Source organism: Ursus arctos, unplaced genomic scaffold (genome assembly GCF_023065955.2).
Source record: "Ursus arctos isolate Adak ecotype North America unplaced genomic scaffold, UrsArc2.0 scaffold_2, whole genome shotgun sequence".
Lineage (NCBI taxonomy): Eukaryota > Metazoa > Chordata > Mammalia > Carnivora > Ursidae > Ursus > Ursus arctos.
Window position 1 is genome coordinate 29,016,603 of NW_026622874.1, and position 22,939 is coordinate 29,039,541.

The 22,939-nt window shown below is 49.4% G+C and overlaps 1 protein-coding gene across 1 annotated transcript; it reads left to right on the forward strand.

The window, feature by feature from the left end:
• The first annotated feature begins 7,615 nt into the window (after nucleotides 1-7,615).
• Nucleotides 7,616-19,337, forward strand: BATF3 (basic leucine zipper ATF-like transcription factor 3). Its single transcript, XM_026509108.4, has 3 exons — nucleotides 7,616-7,704; nucleotides 10,363-10,467; nucleotides 18,603-19,337. Exons 1-3 carry the CDS (start codon nucleotides 7,627-7,629, stop codon nucleotides 18,786-18,788), a joined length of 369 nt encoding a protein of 122 aa, XP_026364893.1. The 5' UTR covers nucleotides 7,616-7,626; the 3' UTR covers nucleotides 18,789-19,337.
• Nucleotides 19,338-22,939: the final 3,602 nt, after the last annotated feature.

Consider the following 22,939-nt stretch of genomic DNA (forward strand, 5'->3'; position numbering starts at 1 on the left):
GGAAGAGAGAGACATCTCTCTTTCTCTCTCCCCACTATGGGAGGACACAGTGAGAAAGCAGCCATCTACAAGCCAGGAAGAGAGTCTTTACCAGAAACTCACTGATCAGCACCTGTTCTTGGACTTTCCAGCCTCTAGAACTGTGAGAAATACATTTTTGTTTTTTCAATCACCCAGTCTGTGGTATTTTGTTATGGCAGCCCCCACTGACTAAGACAATGGTATTTGTAACAACGTTGTTTACATATAAGGAAAAATTGAAAAGAACAGAGTAAAGTAATAGCTATGTAGATCAGCTGTGGTATATCTTTACAGTGGAGTGTTATGCCTGTTTAAAATGACGATGTAGATGCATATTGTCATGGAGAGAAGTTTATGATGTTCTCAAGGGAAAAAGCAGGTTGAAGTATGCTTTTATGTACGCAAACACATATACGTGTATACACATATTAAAAAAATGTGGGGAAGTAATATATGTGTATTGGTCAGTGTTTTACAGAGAAAAGAACCAATAGGATATATATAAAGAGATACATAGCAGAGACTTATTATAAGAATTTGTTCAGATGGCTATGGAGTCTGAGAATTCCCATAATCTGCCATCTTCAAGCAGGAGAACCAGGAAAGCTGGTGTTATAATTCAGTCAGAGTCCAAAAGCCTGAGAACCAGGGGTCAGGGTTGGTGTGGGGAGCTGCTGGTGTTAAGTAGTCCCAGAGTCAGAAGGACCAAAATTGAAGAGCTCAGGAGCTCTGATATCCAATGGCAGGAGAGGATGAATGGATGTCCCAGCTCAAAAAGAGAGAGAGAATTCACGCTTTTGTTCTATTTGGGCCCTCAGTGGATTGGACAATCCCCATATTGGTGAAGCAGGATCGTTTTCACTCGTCTACTGAACCAAATGCTAATCTCTTCCAGAAACACCTGGAAATAATGTTTTACCAGCTATCTGGGTGTCCCTTTGCCCAGTAAAGTTGACACATAAAATTGACTATCACAATATGCTAAAATATTAACAGAGTCATCACTTTTGGGTTCGTGGGTAATGGGAAATCTTTCTCTTTTGTATGCTTTTCAGTCAACTCTAGATTTTATTAGCATGTGTGACCAAGAATCATAAAAATATCAAAGGTTATAAAGTCAGCTAGCTGACTCTTAGCCAGCCACCTGCTTACTTTACTACAATGTCATTGGCTGTCACACAACAGGGCTGACATTAGGAAAGGAATTTTCTCATCTAAAAAAATGTACAATAAATTACAAATTAAAAAAATAACTGATACCAAAAGCAGCAGGAAAATACCATATTTTTAATTACCTCCTGACATACCTCTATAACACTTTTTCCTTAAAATTGTGAGCTGCATACGCTTTGTTCTCTTCTTCATAAGACAGTGCTTCTGTAATGCAGTGTTTCTATAACTGGAGTAGAAAGATAATCCAGTCTTTCCATGTGGATGAAAATTTGACTTAAAAGATATTCAGATAACTTCTTTCACAACGCATTATTAGTAATGCCACTTTTTAGAATCGTCGCATTTGGAAAAACCTCTAAGTTTTTAAATGTGTGAGTTGCAATATTTCAAGGCAGTTCCTTTTGTGTTCCAGTGATTCATCCTAAATGTTCTTAGAACTGGTGACACCCATCAAGCAATCATTACTGACGTCCTCCCTGCAGCGGCACATTATCCTCGTCAATACCAGTGTTTCAACATGAGAGCAGCAAGAACGGTAAATGTTTTCCCACCGTGTGTACGGTCCGCTCTACTTGCTTACTGCATCATCAGACCATACAGGAGTCTGCTCATTGCTTCCATCTGACACTTCTCTTTTCTTCTGATGTCTTCGCTTCTAGTATAATCTGAAATTTGTTTTTACAGTTTGCTTTTTCATGTCAGAAAATTTTCCATTGATTTTAATTGCTCATCTACAACCTTTTTTTTACATTTCATTAATTGTATATATTTTTCTCTCAGTTCTTTAATACATAAATAAAATTTAGAAATGATAAATGGTGCCCTTCATATATGAACAAATCAGGGGTCTGTAATTTCTACCTTTTATTGAAAATATTCCAGAACACATTTCCAAACAGCAATTAAAATGTTATAATCAAGCTTTATAAAATAGCAAAGAAAAAAACCCCTTAAGGTATATTTATAATGATATAAGTTGTATTGTTGATTTCATTCCTGGCAGGAGACGATGCTGTTTTGACTAGACATACACAAGAACTCAATCCCCTGCTTACAATTTTGCATGTGTGATGATCTGGAGAATTTTCATAGATTTGCTTCTGGGGCCATACATTTCAAACCTTTCTCCACCATCCACATTGATTTCGTGTGGTGTGAAAATGTTCATTTCTCAGTACAAAGAACCTTCTCAGGTGAGTTAGCATGGTGGGTAGTAGGGATATTCCTGGCAGCCATACAACTAGCTAATAATATGACTCTGGACAGAAGTGACTGCAAACCACACACATAAATCCCAATACAGAAGTACAGCTCTGATGAACCTTCCTTGGCAAAGGAACTGGCCCACAGCCAGTTCGATACCATCAGACATGCAGGGAGTGAGGGGAGGTTGGGGTGAAAAGAGAGAGTGGTTTTAACCAATTGTAGTTAAAATATCCCATTTTTCCAAATTTCATTACAGCATATCACCATATGAACACATTGCTAGGGCCCCCTCTGGGTTTTGAAATGGGCCTGCCCAAGTGAAGAACGATTGCCTACACACATTGACTTCCTGGCACATGAGTCTTGGCCCCCATTGCTCTCAGCATCTTCCAAGCCCTCATCTCTGCTCTCCTGGATTATTGCCATCGCCTCTTGTTTCTTCCTTACCCCTGTTGGACTGTTTTTAACACCTTGCCCAAAGAGATCCTATAAAAAGTTAGATCATGTCACACTTCTGTTCAAAGGTCCAATATTTTCTCATCTCGCTTCGAGTAAAAGCCTGCCCCTTTGCCTTTCTGACCTCACCTCTTGGTATGTAGCCCTTCCTCACTGCACTCCAGCGTCCTATATTTCTGGAATGGTCAAGTATGCTCCCAGGGGACTCTCACATTTGCTGTTCATGCAGCTTGGACCACCCCCACCCCAGATATTCCCACGGCCCCTCTCTCACCTCCTTCAGGGGAACCTTGCTTGGCCCTCGTTCACTGTTCCCTATTTCTCATCCCTCCTTTATATTTCTCCATAGAACACACCACCATCTAAAAACTGTATTTTCCCCCCCCAAATACCACATCATCTTTATTGTTTGTCTCTCTCCTCTAGAATGTGAACTCCCTGAGGTGTGGATCTTTGCTTTGTCCATTGCCTGACATAATGACTGATTTCTGGTCAACACAGGGGTCTCTGCCTTCCACTTTCCTTTCTCTAGCCCCACCAGAGCCCACAGGACCACCTTCCGGGAGCAGGGAACATATAGTTACTGGAAAGCCAGTTTCCCTAAAAGAGAGTGAGTAGTGACAGGGTTTTCTAGCATTTGAGCAACTTGTTTTTATAAAGAAGTGTCACCTTATGAAGTGAATCACCAGAGGGTTTGATCACTGAGCTATAAATCTCCTACACCTCCTCCCCTGTCCCTATAGATATAATCCAGGGTCATTGTGGTAGTAATAGGAAACTGCCACACCATGTAATTTCTCTCCCCCAGTTCAAAAGAAAAACTACGGATACAAAGGAAAGGCAGAAGAAGAAAAGGAGACACTTGAAATGTCTGTTCTTGTTTATCTTTCCTTCACTTTCACTGTTTTTTTTTCTCCTTCTGACCTGGAATAAAATGAACAAGAAATTACAGAAAAGCAAGAAAATGGGCTGTTACTAGAGTGTCCCACTTGGTCAAAGAGATGTTGGCATTCTGGTGTTACAAATGAGCTTAGCATCAGGGAGAGCAATAGTTAGTGCTTGTAAATATAAAATGTTTTAAGATGTTAACATAATAAAGTGTTCTCCAAAGATTAGGGGGAAAAAAGGAAAAGGAAAATTACTTATAATCCGACCCCCACAGCAGAAAAGCTACCACTTCGTTATATTCTCTTCCAATTTTTTCTCATATGCATACACTTTGTCATTGTGGTAAAAAACAACAGCATAAAATTTACCATCTTAACCATTTTTTAAGCATACAGTACAGTAGTGTTACGCATGCATTTTTTTTAAAGATTTTATTTATTTATTCGACAGAGATAGAGACAGCCAGCGAGAGAGGGAACACAAGCAGGGGGAGTGGGAGAGGAAGAAGCAGGCTCCTAGCGGAGGAGCCTGATGTGGGGCTCGATCCCAGAACGCCGGGATCACGCCCTGAGCCGAAGGCAGACGCTTAACCACTGCGCCACCCAGGCGCCCCTACACATGCATTTTTATACATGTTATATTTGCACTTTTTGTAACCTGATTTTTTTCTCACTTTACCTTATATCCAATAAATCTTCCATGCGGCAAATCTGTCTGCATGCTTGTAATTTTAAAGATGCATACTGTTCTATCCCATGACTAAAACATATTTTAGTCAGCCATTCCCCTGTAATTGGACATTTATGTTGCTTACAATTTATTATTCTTAAAAATATTACTATGAGCTTTCAGTGCACATAGTATTTTTCTCTCTAGTATTTACAGAGATCTTCTTATGATGATTTTCTAGAACTTTTCTAAGGAAAATGAAGTCAAAAGCGATGATTATTGCATGGTTCTTAAAAATGACAAAAAATTTGCTTTCCAATAAGTTTGTACCAATTTACAACAATGCCAATGAAATATGAAAGCAGCAATTTCACCACACTCTCACCAATATTTGATACTTTTTATTTTGTTAATTTAATATTTTTAAATGTTTATTATTCTAACATATATTTTTCTCCTATATCTGTTTTCCTTGATTATTTCCTCTGTTGGGAAATGCCAGTTCATGTCCCTTGTGCAGTTTACTTTTGAGAGGCTGTCTCAATATTTTTACTACTTCTTTTCATGGGCTGTAAAAATAGTAGAGATTTTAACCCTTTATCATAGCTATTGTGAATGTTTTCTCCCATCTCTTTGTAATTTCTGGGCATGCTCTTATCTAAAGCACCTTAGCATTCTTTTTTTTTTTTTTTTAAGATTTTATTTATTTATTTGACAGAGAGAGTCAGCGAGAGAGGGAACACAAGCAAGGGGAGCGTGAGAGGGAGAAGCAGGCTTCCCGCCAAGCAGGGAGCCCGATGAGGGGCTCAATTCCAGGACCCTGGGATCATGACCTGAGCCAAATGCAGACGCTTACCAACTGAGCCATCCAAGCACCCCAGCACCTTAGCATTCTTGTACAGTTCAGAACTTTCCAATGTGATATCTCCTGTCACATGTTGTCTTAGAAAATTCTCTCCATGATGGCTTAATCCCAGGGCTTTAATAAAGAATTTAATTCTGTTTTATCTCCCTGATTTTATTTTCTGTATCTAATTATTTAATCAATTCATTTTGATGCATAGTAGGTAGGTCAAATCGCCCTGTTCCTTAAATGCTCACTAGTTAACCAAGACTCCTCCTTTAACTATATTTGAAGAGACCCCTGAATGAAGAGAGTAGGCCTATGCCTATATGACGAGTTCTCGTGTGCTGGGACACGGATCCAGCCTCCGTGCGGAGCGAAGGAGAAGGTACAGCCCTAGAGGACTTAGGGTGTGGTGTGGCTGCGTGGGAACAGCAGAGTGGCAATACCCAGAATGCACGATGGGACTGCACCTAAATGTCCGCTGTGCTTTCACCTTACCCTTTCCCTTCCTAACCAGCACTGGAGAATGAAAGCACTTCTGAAAACTCAAGACCACTTGACCCAGAGGTTTTCCTATCTTGCTAGAGTCCTTATGTTTCCAGGAATTGAGGGCTCTCAGTCGACCTGCTGCAATGAATTTATTGCGCACGTGTACGTGTGTATGTGTGTGGGGAGCGCTGTACTAGGAACACTGTGTACCTGTGCGGTTTGTAAAAGTAATAGCTCCGGGGCAACCGTGAGTGATGAAACATGATGAAAAGGGTAAACGGGAGATGAGAAGATAAATCTAGGCGGATAACCTAACGTAGAGATGGCTCTGCTGTGTAGCCCTAATGGTGTAGGGGTACGGCACTATTCCGATAAAGGGTTGCTCCCACCTTCAGTCCTCCCCGCTGCCTTTCACCTCAGCCCCCTGGTCGGTTGCTCGAAGCCCCTGACCCCACAGACAAGATCGTCCACTTATTTTCTTGTCCCCGCCCAGGCAATAAGTTCACTCAAGCTGCGGCTCAAAGCTATTGCCAGGGTCTTAAATCCTGGCGGAGAGCCACGTGCCCCGGACTGAGAGCCTGAAGTGCCCGCCCCTCATCCCCTGCTGCTGCCCAGGAGCCTCAAGACTTAAGCGACCACAGTCGGAAGGCACATCTGACCTCCTGGTGCTGGTTCCCACCCGCCCATCTAGGTTCGCGGTTATCTTTCTTTCCCGGGGCTTGCAGTATGCAGACCACAAACCCGAAACCGCTCGTTTTATCTTTGCTGAGGCCAAATACGATACTACTTGACTTTGTAGCTTTTCACTGGCAGGCAGGTGGAGGGCAACGCGCCAGTACCTCTACCCGGTCCCCAGTCTGGGATTAAGGCACGCATTTTAACTTGTACTCAGAGCATCTGCCACTTTAATCTTGAAAAAGAAAAAGCATCTGAGGTTCCGATACCCGAACCTGTCAATAGTGACGGCCACCGAGGCAGATTCGCTCCCAGGACAACCTCCTCCTCCCCAACCCACACGGAGGGAATTCACCCTCGGGGCCGCCCCGCTTCGAGCTCTCCCACCGCCCCGCCGCGTCCGCAGAAAGAAGGGCAATGCCCCCTGCAGACAGGCCCTGGGTGCCGGGCCTCTCAGGGTGCGCAGCTGGCTGTCCAGCCCCTGGCCTGTGCCTCGCAGGCGGGGGAGCCGCGGGTCGAGGAACGAGTGAGAGTGGCGCCTGGGTGACCGGTCGCCCCGAAGAAAGTCCCGAGAGACTGTGGCCCCTGCGCTAGGGAGAGGCGGGGCGGGTGCGCAGGAAGATGCCGAGATGGGACCGGGAAACAACCCCCCAGCCCCGCCCAAGCCACCCACTGGTGTTTCTCAGCCTGAGTTCCCCGAGAGCAGCCGAAAGACCCCACAGGCTACGCTGCGTCTCTCTGACCCCCCTAGCCGCCCCAACGTCGCCTCTTGTAGGGGGGGCTTCGCGTTCCCTCCGGGGTTTCGGAGCCACCACGTGACTTCCACGAAGCGCAGGGGCCCAGCGGAAAGCCGCGACAGGGGTGGGATTTGGGACCCCGAGGTGCGGCGAGAGGGCGGGGAGAGGAGGAAACGGGGCGGGAGTGAGAGAAGGAAGGGCGGGCAGACTCGGGGACGCGCAGGCCGGCGGGCCGGGGCCGGGCGTGGGGAAACCCGGGCGGCGCGGCGGCCGCACGCGCCGGGAGAGCGGGAAGCCCGAGGGGGCGGGGCGGAGGGCGGCGGCCGGCAGGTGCGGGGGCGCGAGGATGCGGGTGACCGGAGAGTGCCGGTAGGCAGCACCCCGCGTGCAGGGCGCGGCGGGCCGCGCGGCCGCTCCTCCGCGAGGCTGCGCGGCGGGGCGGGCCGGGCGGGAGGAGCACCCGGCATGTCGCAAGTGCTCCCGGCGGCCGGCAGCGTCCTGCAGAGGAGCGTCGCGGCGCCCGGGAACCAGACGCAGCCGCAGGTAGTGGACTAGAGGTTCAGGGAGGCCCGTGGGCATGCGGGGCTGGGGTCCTAGGGGCACAAGGAGGTGGGTCTGCGGCTCCGGGGTGGTGAACGCTGAGTGCTGGGGTGAAGGGCGCTGCGGGAGCCAGAGACCGGCAGGAGTGGGGGCGCGGGGTGGGTCCAGGGACCCCTCGGGCGCCTCTTCCCGGTGGTCCCCAACTCACGCACAGTGCTCGCGGCGTCCGGAACGGTGACCCGGCTTCTGCGCCCCGGGAAGCGGAGAGATCGGAGGGCGCAGACGCCCAGGCACGGACCACGCTTCCCCGCACGTGGGATCCGCGCTGTCCCGGTGTCGCCATCCTTGCGCTGGCGCCCGCTACCACCCCACCACTCGCGCGCGTGGCCCTTCCCGGGCGCCAGGGTGCTCAGAGGGGAAATTCGGCCCGAAGGGGCCGTTCGTGTCCAGGCACTCCCAACATCCACCGTCCGAATGGGGAACTCGGGACCCATCAGCCTTAGGGTGCGGGGTGGGGGCCCGCAGTGGTAGGACTCCAACCCCGCTGCCGGTGGAAACCCCTAGGCCCGCGTTCAGCCCTCTGAGTTGTCCTCGGCAACATTTACAACTGCGTACTCAGGAAACTGAGATAAAGTTGCCCGCGGGGATGGCCATCAGAGAACTTCCCACTCGGCTTTGTGGGGAGTCTTCATCATTATGCCCCCCCTTCCCAATTCGATGCCTGGCATGTAGTGTCATCAGGTGACGCTAGAGAGTCACACATTTCTGGGTTTGGACCTCGGCTTTATTACATACAGGCCGAGTGGCCTCGGGAATTTTGCTTAACGTATTTGAGCCTCAATTTCCCCACCTGTAAAATGAATATGATAACCTCTTAAGATTTTTATGAAGACTAATTAAGATACAATTAATAATTTATGACTATCTTAACACTTTGCTCCCCTCTTTCTGTTTTGACTGAATGTTACTGCTGGGTTATCAGGTGTGACCAGATGGACAGGTGATAAATCCTGTTCAGAGTGTCAGCTTCCAGAGGGCAGGATGAAAGTTGCTTCCTTGGGCCCTATGACTTCTTACAAAAAGGCATGATTTAGTGACAAGCACTATGGGAGACTCAAAAAATAGCAACCCCCACAGAGGTTACTAAGGGCACACCATGTGCTGGGAGCTTTAGGATAAAATCCCATTTTAGCGTATCCATTAAGCCGTTAGAATTATTTCTGCAGTGATTACCGATGAGTTGTTCAGGGCATGCATCCCCAGTGCCTAAAACAGTGCCTGGCACATGGCAGGTACTCAGTTAATACTTATTGAAAGAATGAATGACTCACACTTACAATAAAAGAGAAAATTGAACATTCAGAGACTTTAAGCCATTTTCCCCAGGCTATATTGACAGTAAGAGACAAAACCAGTGGCTGTGTATTTCTAAAGCTAAAGTTCTATACACTGCTGTGGTATTCTGGTTATGTTAACCAAGACTTCTTTGCCTCTAAAAAACTACTTTTTAACACCTGTGTCTGTTCCCTTAAGCATTACTTCCAGACCACATCCATTTGTTATATTATTTATATATGTGTTATTTATCTGTCTCCTTCTATAGGCTTATATTCTTCCACAAACTGAAAATTCTTTACCCACCTGAACTTGGGGAGAAGATAAGTGTCCCTTGTATTTGGAATACAAGACCAGATATAATAACTGAAATTACCCATTATTTTATATTGTCAATATTTGCTTTCCATTAATGTTAATAATTGAGTAACTTTCCTGTGTTTGTATCCGACTAACCTCTTGGCTTTTAAACTGTTAAAGGTAGTGTACCCCATCCCCGCCCCTTTGGTACCTTCTCACAGGGCTCTGGAAAGCAAATACTCTCTACTTCTCCATGTTTTTTCTATAACTGAATTTTTTTTACCTTGGTAGGTACATTTTTTTAGCCTGTCTGTTTCAGGATAACTCTTGAAGGATTCGACTAGGTTTGGTTAAATCTCATATAAAGCTGAGAGCTTTCAAGACACATCATCAGTTTGCTTTCTGATTCACTCTGACCTGTGAAACAAAATGTCCATGAAGCATTGTTCAAATGAGGTGATGTTTAAGATCATTTGGTGTGTTGGTACAGTTGTGTGGTTGCAATTAGTTACCAATGTAATATTTGCACGCAGTATCAAAAGTACCTGTTTGCATGTGGTGGTGTAAGGCCTGGCACGCAGCAAGTTCCAGATAGCACATGTCCTCTGCCTTCCCTGTTCTCAGATGGACGTTGACACCGCACCTCTTCAGGCACACACCCTGTGGGGTAGAGGTTTATGAATGTTGGTTTGGAGTCCAACAGACCTGAGTTCCACTTCCCATTTACCCACTTACTAGCTGTGATACCTGGAGCAAGTTCCTTACCCTCTCTGAGTTTCTTATCCTCATCTTTTAAATGGCAGTCACACCACACGTTTCTCAGGGGGGTCATGGGGATGAACAGCTAAACTCGGCCACGCAGGGCACACGGCTGAACAAGGGGCTACTGCTGTCCCACCCATGTCGCAGCAAGCACTGCCGGGACTGCCAATAAAATGGTGAAGCAATGCTGAGGAAAGAGACAGGGCAGAGGAGGGGGAAGCAAGGCGCCCCGACAGTGCACCTAACCAGACATTTCCCCCCTAGAGCCCAGAGGATGATGACCGGAAGGTCCGGAGGAGAGAAAAAAACCGAGTTGCTGCTCAGAGAAGTCGGAAGAAGCAGACCCAGAAGGCTGACAAACTCCACGAGGTGAGCCTGTGGTTGGGGCAGAGCCACATTAGGGCCACGGACAGGAGCCATCCTCCGCCCTCACACCGTGGTGGTGGCCCCAAGGTCATGTTCCGGTCACCACCAGTTTGGACACGTACGTCTCATTTCACTGCGTCCTTTCAGCCCAGTGTTCTGATTCTTCACTGCTATCTCTCTCCGTCACCCGCTGGTTGTTCCTCACTCTCAAGGTCCTTGCATTATAAATCAAAACAGAATGAAACTAAACCTCTTCTGGATCCCAATTCCTATTCACGCTACTGCCCCATTTATTTCCTTTCCTTCCTCCCTTCCCTGCTCCTTCCAGAGCAATCTGCTGTCCCAGGGGTGCAATGCCATTTATCCCCCAGTCCTCTGAGCTAGCGTTTCTGCCCCCCTCCCCACCCAGCACGCATGCGCACGCATTCACGCACATGACCGTACGCGGGCACGGGCGCACGTGCACCCCCCACCCCCACCACCCCCTTCCTGCAGGAGCTGCGCCCACGGAGACCGCTAGTTCCTTGGCACTGCGTGATCCAGGGGCTTCTTTCTAGACTCATCAACCGTGACCTTGCTGGAACATTTGACACCGTTGACCCTTCCCCCTTCCTGAGACCTTTCAAGGTCTTTAGCTTCTAAAAGACCACATTTCCCACTTGACCCTTCTAACCACCTTTCTTCTCAGTTTCTTTGCTACCTTCTCTTCCTCTGTCAGTTCTCTTAAGTTTTGGTGTTGACCAGGCTTTCGGACTCTGCCCTTTTTCCTTCCCACCCCAGAAGACATGATCTATTAATCTGTTCTTTCAGCATTAGCTCCCCACATTGATGACTCTAGGCAAAAGACCTCAGTTCCAGACCCCCAACCCCATATCGCCAGTGTCTGCGGGGATGTCTGCAGGCGGGTCTGCTGCAGGCTGCTGGATGCGACTTGGCCGCGATATGTGTGTTTACCCTGAGACTCTCTCTTCTCACTGTCTTCAACCTGAGTTCATGGAGCTAACCACCTTTCTCATCACGCACATCAGGAACCTGGGATTTTCCCTCAACTCTTCCATTTTCCTCTACCCTTATGCATAATCCCACATAATCTCACAGCCAGGACGTGGGAACTGCCCCGTATCAGGCACTGGCCTCAAAGGCATCCAGGTGTTTGTGCAAAGAACTGGTGACGGTTGTGAACTCTCATCTTTAGACAGGGTTGGTATGAATAACAGGATTTTAATTTAGCCCTTCGCTGCCTGCTGTCTTGTCATAGCTTGTCTTAGCAAGGCAAATCTGGGGGCCTTGACCGTGTAGCAGATACTGAGGTGTTATGAGGGGGAAAAACAATCTCTGAAAACCCTCTTGCAGTGAACTGAGAACAGATTTAGGATGCACATACTCTAGGGAGAGGTGACCCACTGATAGAAATTCACAGTGGGCTATAAATTACAAATATCAGACTCTTTCCTGGGAGTAGGAAGGCTGGGCCCTAAAAAGAGATAGGGTCTTCAGATGCGGATCAGAGAAGGTCCTTCTCAGCCTGAGTTGGTCCTGTGAACTTTCCACAGGAGAGCTGGAATGTCCTTTGCCTCCTTTCTTCCTTCCCCCTTGCTCCTGAAGCAGTGCTGGTTCTAGCCTTACGTTACCGGATAACCCAGGAGGGCACTTGTGGCTCCGTCAGTGCATGGCCCTGCACTCAGACCCCATGTGCCAGTTGGACAGCCAGGGCCCTTCCCCTCAAGAAGCTTCTCATCCAAGCCATGTGCATTAATGTAAGAAAACACTAGGGGACACTCAGTTGTAAGTCCCAAGTGATTATGTGTGTGGTGGTGGCTAAATGATGTGGACAAGACCTTCCACAGAGCAAGACGGGGTAGATTCATTACACAAATGTTTGTCAGCACCACCGTGGGCAAGGTCTTGCTGCTGAGTCACAGAGGAGTAAGATCTCATTCCTATTTTTGGAAGCATAGGAGTTTTCAAGGAAAGTATATTCATTTCTTATGGACTCTGTAATACATTATGACAAATTTGGTGGTTTCAAACACCACAGATTTATTATCTTACAATTTTGGAAGTCAGGTGTCTGGAATGGGTCTCGCGGGGCTAAAATCAAAGTGTCAGGAGGGCTGCATTCTTTCCAGAGGCTCTAGAGAAGAATCCATTTCCTTCCCTTTTCTGGCTTCTAGAGGCTTTTGTGTTCCCTGGCTTGTGGTCCCCTTCCATCTTCAAAGCCAGCACTGGCTAGATAAGTCTTTTTCATGCCATGTTACTCTGACACTGTTCCATTGTCACATCTCCTCTGACTCTTGACTTCTTTCACTAAGATCCTTGCGATTACATTGGGTCCACCTGCATAATCCAGGACACTCTCCCCAAGTTGATTTTTTTTAAATGTTTTTTTATTATATTATGTTAGTCACCATACAGTACATCCCCGGTTTCCGATGTAAAGTTCGATGATTCATTACTTGCGTATAACACCCAGTGCACCATGCAATACGTGCCCTCCTTACTACCCATCACCGGTCTATCCCAGTCCCCCGCCCCCCTCCCCTCCCAAGTTGATTCTTAATCACATCTGCAAGGTCTTTCTTTTGCCACATAAGGTAACATATTCACAGGTTCCAGAGGTTGGTTGTAGACACCTTTGGGACATCTTTGGGGGACCCTTACTCTGCCTACCTCAGAAGGTAACAAATACTACAATGTCAAAAAAGATGGGTTTCTCTCAGTATCTGTCATTGTTGGACCTGATACCCAAATGAGTCAGGTGCCTGGGAAAGTTAGGGATGGTACCACATTTACTCCGACCTGATCCCTCTTAGAACTAGGGTGGGGGGCCTTTCTGTAGGGTTCCTAGCTTCTTCTGCTGTCCATACTCTGTGTTGCATGACCATTTATGCCAGGTGCTCTTTTGGGAAATGGGGCTAATAGATCGGAAACCCAGTCCCTCCATGGGAGAACACTCCCTTCTCTGCCAGGAGAGTAGATCAGGTTTACCCACTACGGGCAGATCACCTCATCACGGCCAGTCTTGTTGAGAAACACAGTGTCCAGGAGGCCAGGACAGTGGCTCCATCTATATACAGACCCCAAAGCTGTAGGCCACACCTTTACCGTCACTAGCTACATACTAGTGTTATTGATCACAAGAGCGTGTGGGGGAGCAGATGGCTGGTTCAGGAAAGCGGAAATACATCCCAGTCCTGCAGTACAACAAGAATGTCATCTCTGGGCCGAAAGGTAGCACATGAATAATAGCTCTGCTGTTAATTCCTCACCTCCTTCCAGGGAGGGCATCACAGTTATGGGGATCTATGTTCTGCAGGGCCGAGAGAGAAAAAAAAATAGTAAAAAAAAAAAATTGAGTATTTTTTTAAACTTTGGGGGAAAATCTGCTTATTGAGGGTGGGGTGTCTAGTTTAAAAACGTGGTGAAGAATAGTTTTACTGTGCTCCAGGGAGTGAGTTGAGGGCAGAGCGCCTAGCACGCTGCTCTGGGTTACGGCAGAAAAGCCCTTCAGGCCCCCCCTCGGTCTCCAGGCCCCATCAAGGATGGGGCAAGTGAGAGCCAGACACAGTTCTCAGCAACCTCCTCAAACCTGGGATCAGGTCCGCTTTCTCAGAGACACTAAGGGGTGCAGAAAGCTCCCACCTGGTAGCAGGGGCTGCCGCCACTCCCTGGGGAGCTTAGCCCATGAGAAGGGCTGTACTCAGTCCTTTCTCTATCCCATCCTGTGGGGTCGCGTTGATGCAGATCTCAAAGGAATTCCAGATCTCTTATTTGCCTTTCTTAAATACCACCAAGAGGACTCTTTAGAGTTTGTTTGGAATTTCCACCTTGTTCACCAGCTTGAGCCTCTCTTACCTCCATTTCCCTGAGAAACCTCCTCCAGTCCCAGCTCCTAGAAGCCTCTGGGCCACCTCCCGCCCCTCCCAGTTCTCCACCTGTGTGTGTGGGGGATGTCAGTCCATATGGGCAGGGCCTCCCTAGAGGACAGGGCCTGGAGAGCCTGAGCAGGCCATGCCAGAGAGAGGCTGGGGTCACTCTTCAGTCTGAGTTTTCCCCTCAGGGAGGTGGTTGCTGGAAACCCGAGTGTGGTGCTGAGAAGCTGTTCCTGACGCGTGTCTGTGTACCTCAGCGCTCACCGTGGCTTTTCAAATCATCCTGTCAAGGCGCTTATACCTCTCATGGGGATTTCAGCCCCTATTCATCTCTAAACATCAGGCACACGCCTGAGTCCACATCCACAAATAGGGACCCGCGTGAAGAGTCCAGCTCTCTACAGCAGGCTGAAAGGCGTCTCAGAAGTGGGTCAGACCGGTTCGAGCCAGGCAGCCCAAGGTGTAAGACTGAGAAAGAACGTTGAGTCAGAAAAGGAAGGCAGTGATGCCATCCTCAGGAACCCCAAATGTCACCAACTGACAGATTTCTTGGGCCGTTCGGTTGTGGTCTGTGTTGTCACGGCTTCTTCAGATGTTCGTGTTCTAAGAGAAGGCTTCGTGTCGTTCCCCCCTTGGTTCAGAAACTGATGATGACACCAGTTTGTACGGCCCTCCCTGATGACACAATTCTTCTGCTGGGAAGATCAGCGTAGGGCTTGGGAATAGGCTTATTGTAAAATCTGAGCGCTTACAGCCCTTTACTGCTGGTAACCACCGCGGGGAAATTTGGGGCCAGGCATGCCAAGTGAAAGCAGAATTACTTCCTGGCTCGAGCGTTGCAGTTGACCTTGAAATCAGGTTCCAAGCCAGCATGCCCTTGGAAAAGTCACCGCACCTCTCAGAGTTTCACTTTCTCCGCTTGTAAAATGGGGTCTGTGTGTGGCTGGGCCCTCCTGATGGCCTTTTCCACCCCCTTATTTCCTTTCTGCCTTCCCTATCATCTCTGGTCCCTGGGACCCACATTAGCTTGCTTGCCAGTTTTTCATCCTGGACCCTGGATGCCCTCAGTCAGCCTCTCTGAGATGCCCAGACCAGGGTTTCTTAACTTCGGCACTGTTGACATTTGGGGCCAGGTAATTCCTTGTTTGGGGGGGAGGGGTGTCCTGTGTGGTGTAGGCTGTTGAGCAGCACCCCTGGCCTCTGCCCACTGGATGACGTAGACAGTTGTGACAACCCAGCTGTCTCCAGACAGTGCCCTGGGGACGGCCAGAATTGCTGCAGGTAAGAGTCACTGCCCGAGACAGCTTCATTTCTGAGGCAGAACTGGGACGTGCAGTGATTTCGCCCCCCATAATGTGTAGGTCTCTGCTTTGTGACTGTGTCCTGGCAAATACCAGGGAGGCAGCACAGTGACCTCCAACCCTCATGGGGCGCAAGACTCAAAAATCAGCAAGGTTTGAGCTAAACGGATCATCTCTTTGGAGATAACAAAGGGCCTAGCGTTCTTGCTTATTTTTCACGTATGTCAAGTCCAAGTACCTTCTTCTCAGTGTGAAGTGGGTCTTATTCTTTCCCCTTGGATCCCCATGTCCTCTCACCTCCTCTCCACCCGCCCCAGCTCCTCCTTTTTATCTTTGTTGAGCTGGCTTCCCTGGAAGATCTTGACTTCTTCTGTCCTTTTTATTCCCTCAGCTCCATCAAAGTCCCTTAGCAGGTTTATGAGTAAAAGTCAAATCCCAGAAGAGAAAGTCCCCACAGAGAAGGCAGATGAGGAGCCTGCTGGGCCGGGGTTTCGGGGACGCGGTGGTACCTCAGGAGGACGTTAGGCAGCGTGGCCCCTCATGGCTTCCAGAGATAAAGCTCAGAAGCTCACGGAGTCCTGCCACAAAATTCAATAAATACAGGAGGGCAAACAAGGTAATATGGAAATGGAATATTCTGCCACAGCAAGAGACTTTCCTGTTTTTTGGAAACTCATTGGAACCATTCACATTTATTCTCCATTTTACTGGGACGTGAAGGTATTTCTAGTTGCAGGGGAGAGAGAGTGTGTGTGTGTGTGTGTGTGTGTGTGTGTGCATGTGTGTACATACACTCCACAGAGCTGCAGCCCATCATCCCGCTGCTGCAGGCAGCCTGTCTTCCCATCCACACCCTCCCCTTGCCCATGGAGGGCTTGTTACTGTGCTGCAGATGGAATTCGGGCTGCAGGACTAGAGCTTGTCAGCGGCCAGCAGAGAGCGTGAGGAGTTGTGGGCTGGCGGTGGAATGGGGCCCATGCATTAGTGAAGCCAGACTGACCCGGGACACCCTGCCGGGGGAAAGGGTGCAGCTTGCTGCCTTGGAGAGTATTCTAGACCACCCTGAGGGCCTGCCGGGGAAGGCTCAGGAGGCCTCTGCGTGCAGCCCCTCTGGTGCCTAGAGGCAGGGAGGGAAGGAAGCGGGTGAGAGAAGGAGGCAGAGGAGTCACCAGTGGTTCATCAGGCGGGGCTATAGGAGAGGGTAGCAGAGGCTCCTAGGTGCTATACATTTCTGATCTTTGGGGAGCGATCTTATTTAGTGGAAGTAAGATTGAATATGATACAAGATTGAATAAAACACATAATGAAGGTTGTGGTTCCATTAGGTACCGTGATCAGGGAAGCCTTCCTGGAGGTGGTGGACTTGAGCTGGGCTCACACAGAAAAGGAGGAAGGTAATCCAGTGGAAAAGAACAGCATTAACAAAGGGGCAGAGCTGAGAATTTGCATGCGCTTTAGAGGCCTGTAAAAAGATCAGACTTTTTAGTGATATTTTAAAAATTTTACTAGTAAGAGAAAAGATTTGATGGATAATAATAAGGTTGGATCCCCACCTCAGGAAATGCATGGTAAACAAAATTGCAGCAAGATTTAAATAAGATTGTCAGCTTCGAGAAGATCTCTATTGGCATGCCCTAGGGCTCTGCCATTGGCCAAGTACTGTAGAACTTATCAATGACTTGGAGGAAGAAAAGGAAGACCTACTTATCAAGTTAATGGACACCTTATAGCTGTGTAGTATCATGATCCGTGAGCTGACACGTTAAGCAAAAGATTTTGCTCGGCTGGAAGATGCCCAAGTGAACAGAGTGAAAGTCAGGAGAAGTGGCTGTAGAGCCCACCCTTAATCTCCAGAACATCAGTCATCGTCCAAATATAGACAGAGACGCAGCAGAGGCAGACAAAGCTTGCACTTCTCTGCAAGCTCGGGGAGAATCCCCAGGGAGAGGTGGCTGCAGGCTTGGGTCCAGCCCCAGGGCAGGCCACCTCCATGCATCTCCCTGGGCATGGTTAGGCGATCCCCAGAATCACGCACTGCACTTTGGGAATGCCACTTTTTCAGAGAAATCCTGGCAGATAAGAGTGATGACCTCCAAGAGGGCAGAAGTCCTAAAACCCAAGGAACTCAGGAGACCTGAGACAGTTGAGCTCAGAGAATACCTAAGGGGAAGTGGTATGGGGCTGTCTCCTAATATTTCAAGAACTGCGATGTTGAAAAAGTATTGAATTGACTCTATGTGGTTCCATAACGTGGAACCAAGCCCAATAGGTGGGTTTGAAGGGGCAAGAGATTTTGTATCAGTGCAAAGAGAGGCTTTCTAATAGAGCAGCTCAGAAATGGCAGGGACAGTCCTTTGAAGAACAGTGCCCAGCACAAGTTGGAGGTCTGGTTTCAGGCATTGTGTGGGTGAGTCTGGGGGTTTCTATGAGCCCCTCCAGGTGTAAGGCTCTGCCAACTTGGATATAGTGGAAACTTCACAGATGAGTGTTGGGATGGAGCCAAGGCAAGGGATACTTTCAATCATTTACTCACACGGTCAGCAAACGTGTATTATGTTCCAGGCCCTGTTCCAAGTGTGGGGCCCACAGCGGTGACCCCAACAGAGATCTTCAGAAAGCCACTCAGCAGGTGGGGGAGGGTAGGCAGGCTGCACAGGGGCACGAGGGAACTTTTAGGAGCGACGGGAATGTTCTCTTGATCCTCGTTGACATTTGCCAAAACTCATTGAATGAGACCCTTAAGACAGGAGTGTTTTATTTGATGTAAATCATTTCTCAATCAAGTTGATTCCAAAAGCACAGCCCTGCCCTCCTGGACCTTTCATCCTGGTGGGAGGAGAGAAACATGAACCAATCAAGCCGAGTGGTGGAAGGGGGCGCGGTTAGGGAGGAAGCTGTCCCTGGGAGTACCGGGGGAGGGACGTGGTTGCAGCACCAGGCTCACCCATTCCGTGTCTCTGTCCAGGAGTATGAGTGCCTGGAGCAAGAGAACACTTTGCTACGGAGAGAGATCGGGAAGCTGACGGAAGAGCTCCGGCACCTGAGCGAGGCACTCAAGGAGCACGAGAAGATGTGCCCGCTGCTGCTGTGCCCCATGAACTTGGTGCCAGTGCCACGGCCGGACCCTGTAGCCGGCTGCCTGCCCCGATGAAGCCCAGGGATCGTCTTCCTCTGCCGACGGAGGAGCCTTGGTCTTTTTCACACCTGGGGTTAGGCGGGTTCCCTCCGCTTCTGTGTCCAGGGGGACCTGTGGCCAGGTCACCTCCTCGGAGCTCCTGGCCGTGTCCTCAGCAGACGGCTCAGCACGACGCTCCCGCGGGAGCCTCTCAGAGCCCTGAGCGGATCCAGGCAGGGAGGCCACCCTCAGGAGTCACCTCAATCCACTTTGGCAGCTAGTAGGTTCCGTGTTGTGCAGAATTATTTCCTTTAGAATTTGGATAATAAAGATGGTTATGATCTCTTCTTTTGCCAAGTTCTTGGAATTTGGAAATACCATATGTTTCCTAGTCCTGGAGAGACCTCCTTTTGTTTCAGGCTGTTTTGTGGCTCCTGGGTCTTGTTTTCCCCTTCTGGTCATCGTCCCTGTGGCCATAACCGTGCTCGATGCAGGAGGCACCTCTGGGGGTCTGCAGAACAAAGGCCAGTGGGACTTCCTGCCACCCCAGCTGGGTCAGGAAGGGATAGTCATGCTAGGCCTGACTCGTGCTTGTCTTCTGCTTTGGGTAGCCCCCCATCTTGGTCAACACCCCCGCCCGTGCTGGACTCTCATGGGAAATGTTCTTTTCCAGGCTGGTTTTCCTGTCTGCTCTGTGCACTCCTGGGCCACCTCCCCATTCCATAAGTAGGCATAGGATCAGAGGACAATTTCACTTTATGTTAGTCTGAATCACAATAGAATGGGGAAATCTGTCCCCTAGTTTTTTAAAAAAACAAATATATTGGCAGACGAGGAGAGCAATTTCCTTTCAAAAGTCCCGTCTAACTATTATTTCAGGAAAAGCAGAACCAAGACAAGTTGAAGGTGGCCCTAGCGAGAAAAGCAAAATGGCAGAGGACTCCCCATCCTCTTCCAATTCTCTTTTTCCCCTGGACCAAGGGAGTTGTGGAGGGCAGAGCCACGCCATCATAAAGGGCACAAGAAATGGGAACAGAAGGAAGATGCTTTGTTGTAAATGCAGATGTTAAAAAGAGGAAAGTAAGAAAAGAAAGAGAACCCAGCCCCTCCCAGGGGTGACCAACTTGCTGACTTCATATAAGTATTCATATTGGCTACTCCTCGGGAGCCTCCTTTTTCTTAGGGAAGTGTCCCCCGCCCCCCAGGCATTTTAGAGGTCTGCGGGACTCTTGTAACTCACACCGGCTAAAGGCTGCAAGGTTTCCCTGGTCAGAGGCATTGGAAGTCTGCCATTAGAGACCCAGGCTGCTGCAGAACCAGGCCGAAGCTTCCGGAATGCAGCTGTTCCAGGGGGATGGTGGCATTTCTTAGTAAGAGAGACTTTATAAATCACCCAGCCCGATCCATTCACTTTGCAGACAAGGGGCTCTGAGGAGGTGAGGGAAAGGCCTTGCCCAAGGTCCCCCATGAGTGAGCAGCAGAACCAGGTTGGAACCCCAGAGAGTCTGACATGACTCCTGACCCACTGGAGAGCCGATAGCATCAGGCTGAACCCATGTCGCAGATGACTCAGGGCAGGAGCTGGGGTCTACACTTGGCATGACCTTCTGTCAACGCCTCACAAGGCTGGCCAGGACCGCCACGGTCCAGGTGACCAGCCCATTCTTGAAGGGCGGACTCAGAGCCAGGGTCCCAGGGACCGATGTGGCTGTGCGCACGAACACATAAAGTGTGTGCCTTGGACCTGCAGGTGTTTTGAAGCTGCTGTCTTTCAACTCCAGCACCTTCTGCCCCTGCAGGAAGCTCCTTCCTCTCTGGCTGGGGCTCAGCCTGATCCTGCAGTACTTCCGTCTCTCTGGCTCACACAGTCCTCGAGCGATATGCCTGCTGATCTGCTCTGACCCCTTCTGACCCTGCTCCCCGACTCCACTGCTAACCCAGGGGTGTCTGTGCCTGCTGGCCTCCCTGGCCTGAGTCCCCTGGCTCCACACGATAGTTCGGAGACCATCTCCTTCCCTTTAGTTGCACTGTGCCCACAAGGTCTTGGGGTCCCCTGGCTCCTCTACTCGGGCCGGGAGACACAGGACAAAGGGCCCAGGGAGGATGGTGGGGAGCGGTTCTACGTGAGACGTGATAGTATACCATTTCCGCCCACAGCCTGTGGCCAGCCCTCAGTCACACGGCCTCGCTGAGCTCTCAGGGACATTGGGAATTGAAATTCAGCTATGTGCTCAGTGGGGAAATAAATCGGATTCAGGGAATATCTGTCAGTCTCTGCCAGAGGGAGATCTAGCTTTTGCTCCCAGCCCCCCACTGAAAGTGCCCGCTTGCAGGTCCCCAGTAAGCTCTGGCTGCCAAATCTAATTGGACATATCTCAGGTCTTATTTTCCTTTCGTCCCCCAGATTAAGACACAAACTTGTGCATTTCTTTCCGTCTCTCTGCCTGCTGCTTCACAGGATAAAGGAGCTCCTCTTCTTGGGGCCTCCACCTCCACCTATCCCTAAACTGATAATTCCCACATCCGTACCCAGAATAAGGGCAGGTATACTCGGCTGCCCTTCCACGTCTCCGAGAGAACATCGCACCAACCTATCCCACTCAACATGTTCACAGCTGTATTCATGATCTCACTGTCTTCCCATCAAAGATGCTTCTCGATCTGTTTTCACCTGTTTAATAAAGGGCTCCATCCCCCACCTGGCATCATAGCTGGAACCACTGTGTCCCCAGAGTAATTCACCAAGCCCTTCAGTTGTGCCTCCTAATTACCCCCAGATCCAGTCACTTTGCTCGGATGGGCTAATCGCCTTACCTGCTCACAAGGCCTTGATTCAAACTAGCTGTGCAACATGGGGGCCTTCCCCCCTGAGCTGTGTGTTCACCGAGGTGAAGCTGCCTCCCCTTTTGATGTCAGAGCAGTAAATGGGGAGTCAAGGAACCCAAACTAGGGAAGCCCAGGGTAGTGTGTCATGGTGCTAGGGTCCAAGTCCCCTGCAGGATAACTGGCAATTGTGACAAGAGTTCTGAAAACCAACCCCTCACTGAGCTTGGCTACTAAGAATGTCCTTATCAACCTCCCAGTACCGTCAGGGGAGTCTCAGCTCCCCAGCTCCTACTCCGAAGAAGCAAAAATTCTGTATAAACTTGAGGAACTATTGTATTATTTCAGAAGAGACAAGGAAAGTTGATAAGTTACTGGGGATTGGATTTACTCGGTTGTATTCACACTGCTGCTGTGTGCATGGCCTGGCGCCCCACCCCTGAATTGAGACTCTGAGTGACTCGGTTGGGCTGGGGCAGGGGGGAAGGGAGGCAGGCTGAGAAAGGCCCCTTCAGCATAGAAAGTGTCAGAGGGAGGAAACCCTTCCTTCACACCCACGCGGCCACACAACTTCCTGTCCGCAATCCCTCCCTGTGTTGCAGCAGCCCAGCCTTGAAGCCTGGGGTTTCCATCACTGAATCAGGCCCCAGTTTGGGCCCCAAACCTTGGTTGAGAATGATGACACTAACGGACAGGAAAGCGAGAGACCCAAAAGCCCCTGTCTTCTTTCCCATCAACTCTAGGGTTTCCACAGTCCTGGGTGTACTTACCAGGGCTGCGGGTTCTGTCCTAGCGGGAGCTAGAAGACAAGGGGCGGCCCTGAATCTCACGGACACGTCTTCCCTCCCACGGTATCCTGGAAGTCCTGGCAGGGTCATCCGTGCCACAGCAGGAAGGCTTGTAAACGAAAGCCAGCCAGCCGGGGAGCAGAAAGAAAGGAGAATGGAGAGAAGGAAGGGGAGAGGAAGGAAGGGAAGGAGATAAAGTGGGAGAGGGAAAGAAGGAAGGAGGATGAGGAGAGGGGGATGGGGATCCTGTGCTCTGAACCTAAAGCATCCCGGGGGCGAGGGCGCAAGATGCTGAATCCCCAGGGGGCTGTGCTGCTGGAAGCCCTCTATAATGACATGTAACTCGAGGGGGGAGAGTGGAGCTGGCCAGGGCCAGAGTGTCTGCAAACCACTCAGTGCTAGGAGTAGAGGGAACTTCCTTGCATTGCCCATTTGGAAATGGACCTCCTTGATGAGATTGCACCCACTTATCTTTTTGGGACCAAAGGAGATCAATGGGTTCACTTCTGCTGCCATGGGCATCATCACCGTTACATGACCCACACTGAAAGTCTGTATCTGGCAGGTGCCAATGCA

Bases quoted from the DNA above. Each gene is read 5' to 3' on its own strand.
- BATF3 (XM_026509108.4), top strand. From the start codon at position 7,627: ATGTCGCAAGTGCTCCCGGCGGCCGGCAGCGTCCTGCAGAGGAGCGTC. The intron at 7,705-10,362 runs GTAGTGGACTAG...TTTCCCCCCTAG, and splicing joins GGAACCAGACGCAGCCGCAG to AGCCCAGAGGATGATGACCG. The intron at 10,468-18,602 runs GTGAGCCTGTGG...GTCTCTGTCCAG, and splicing joins AGGCTGACAAACTCCACGAG to GAGTATGAGTGCCTGGAGCA.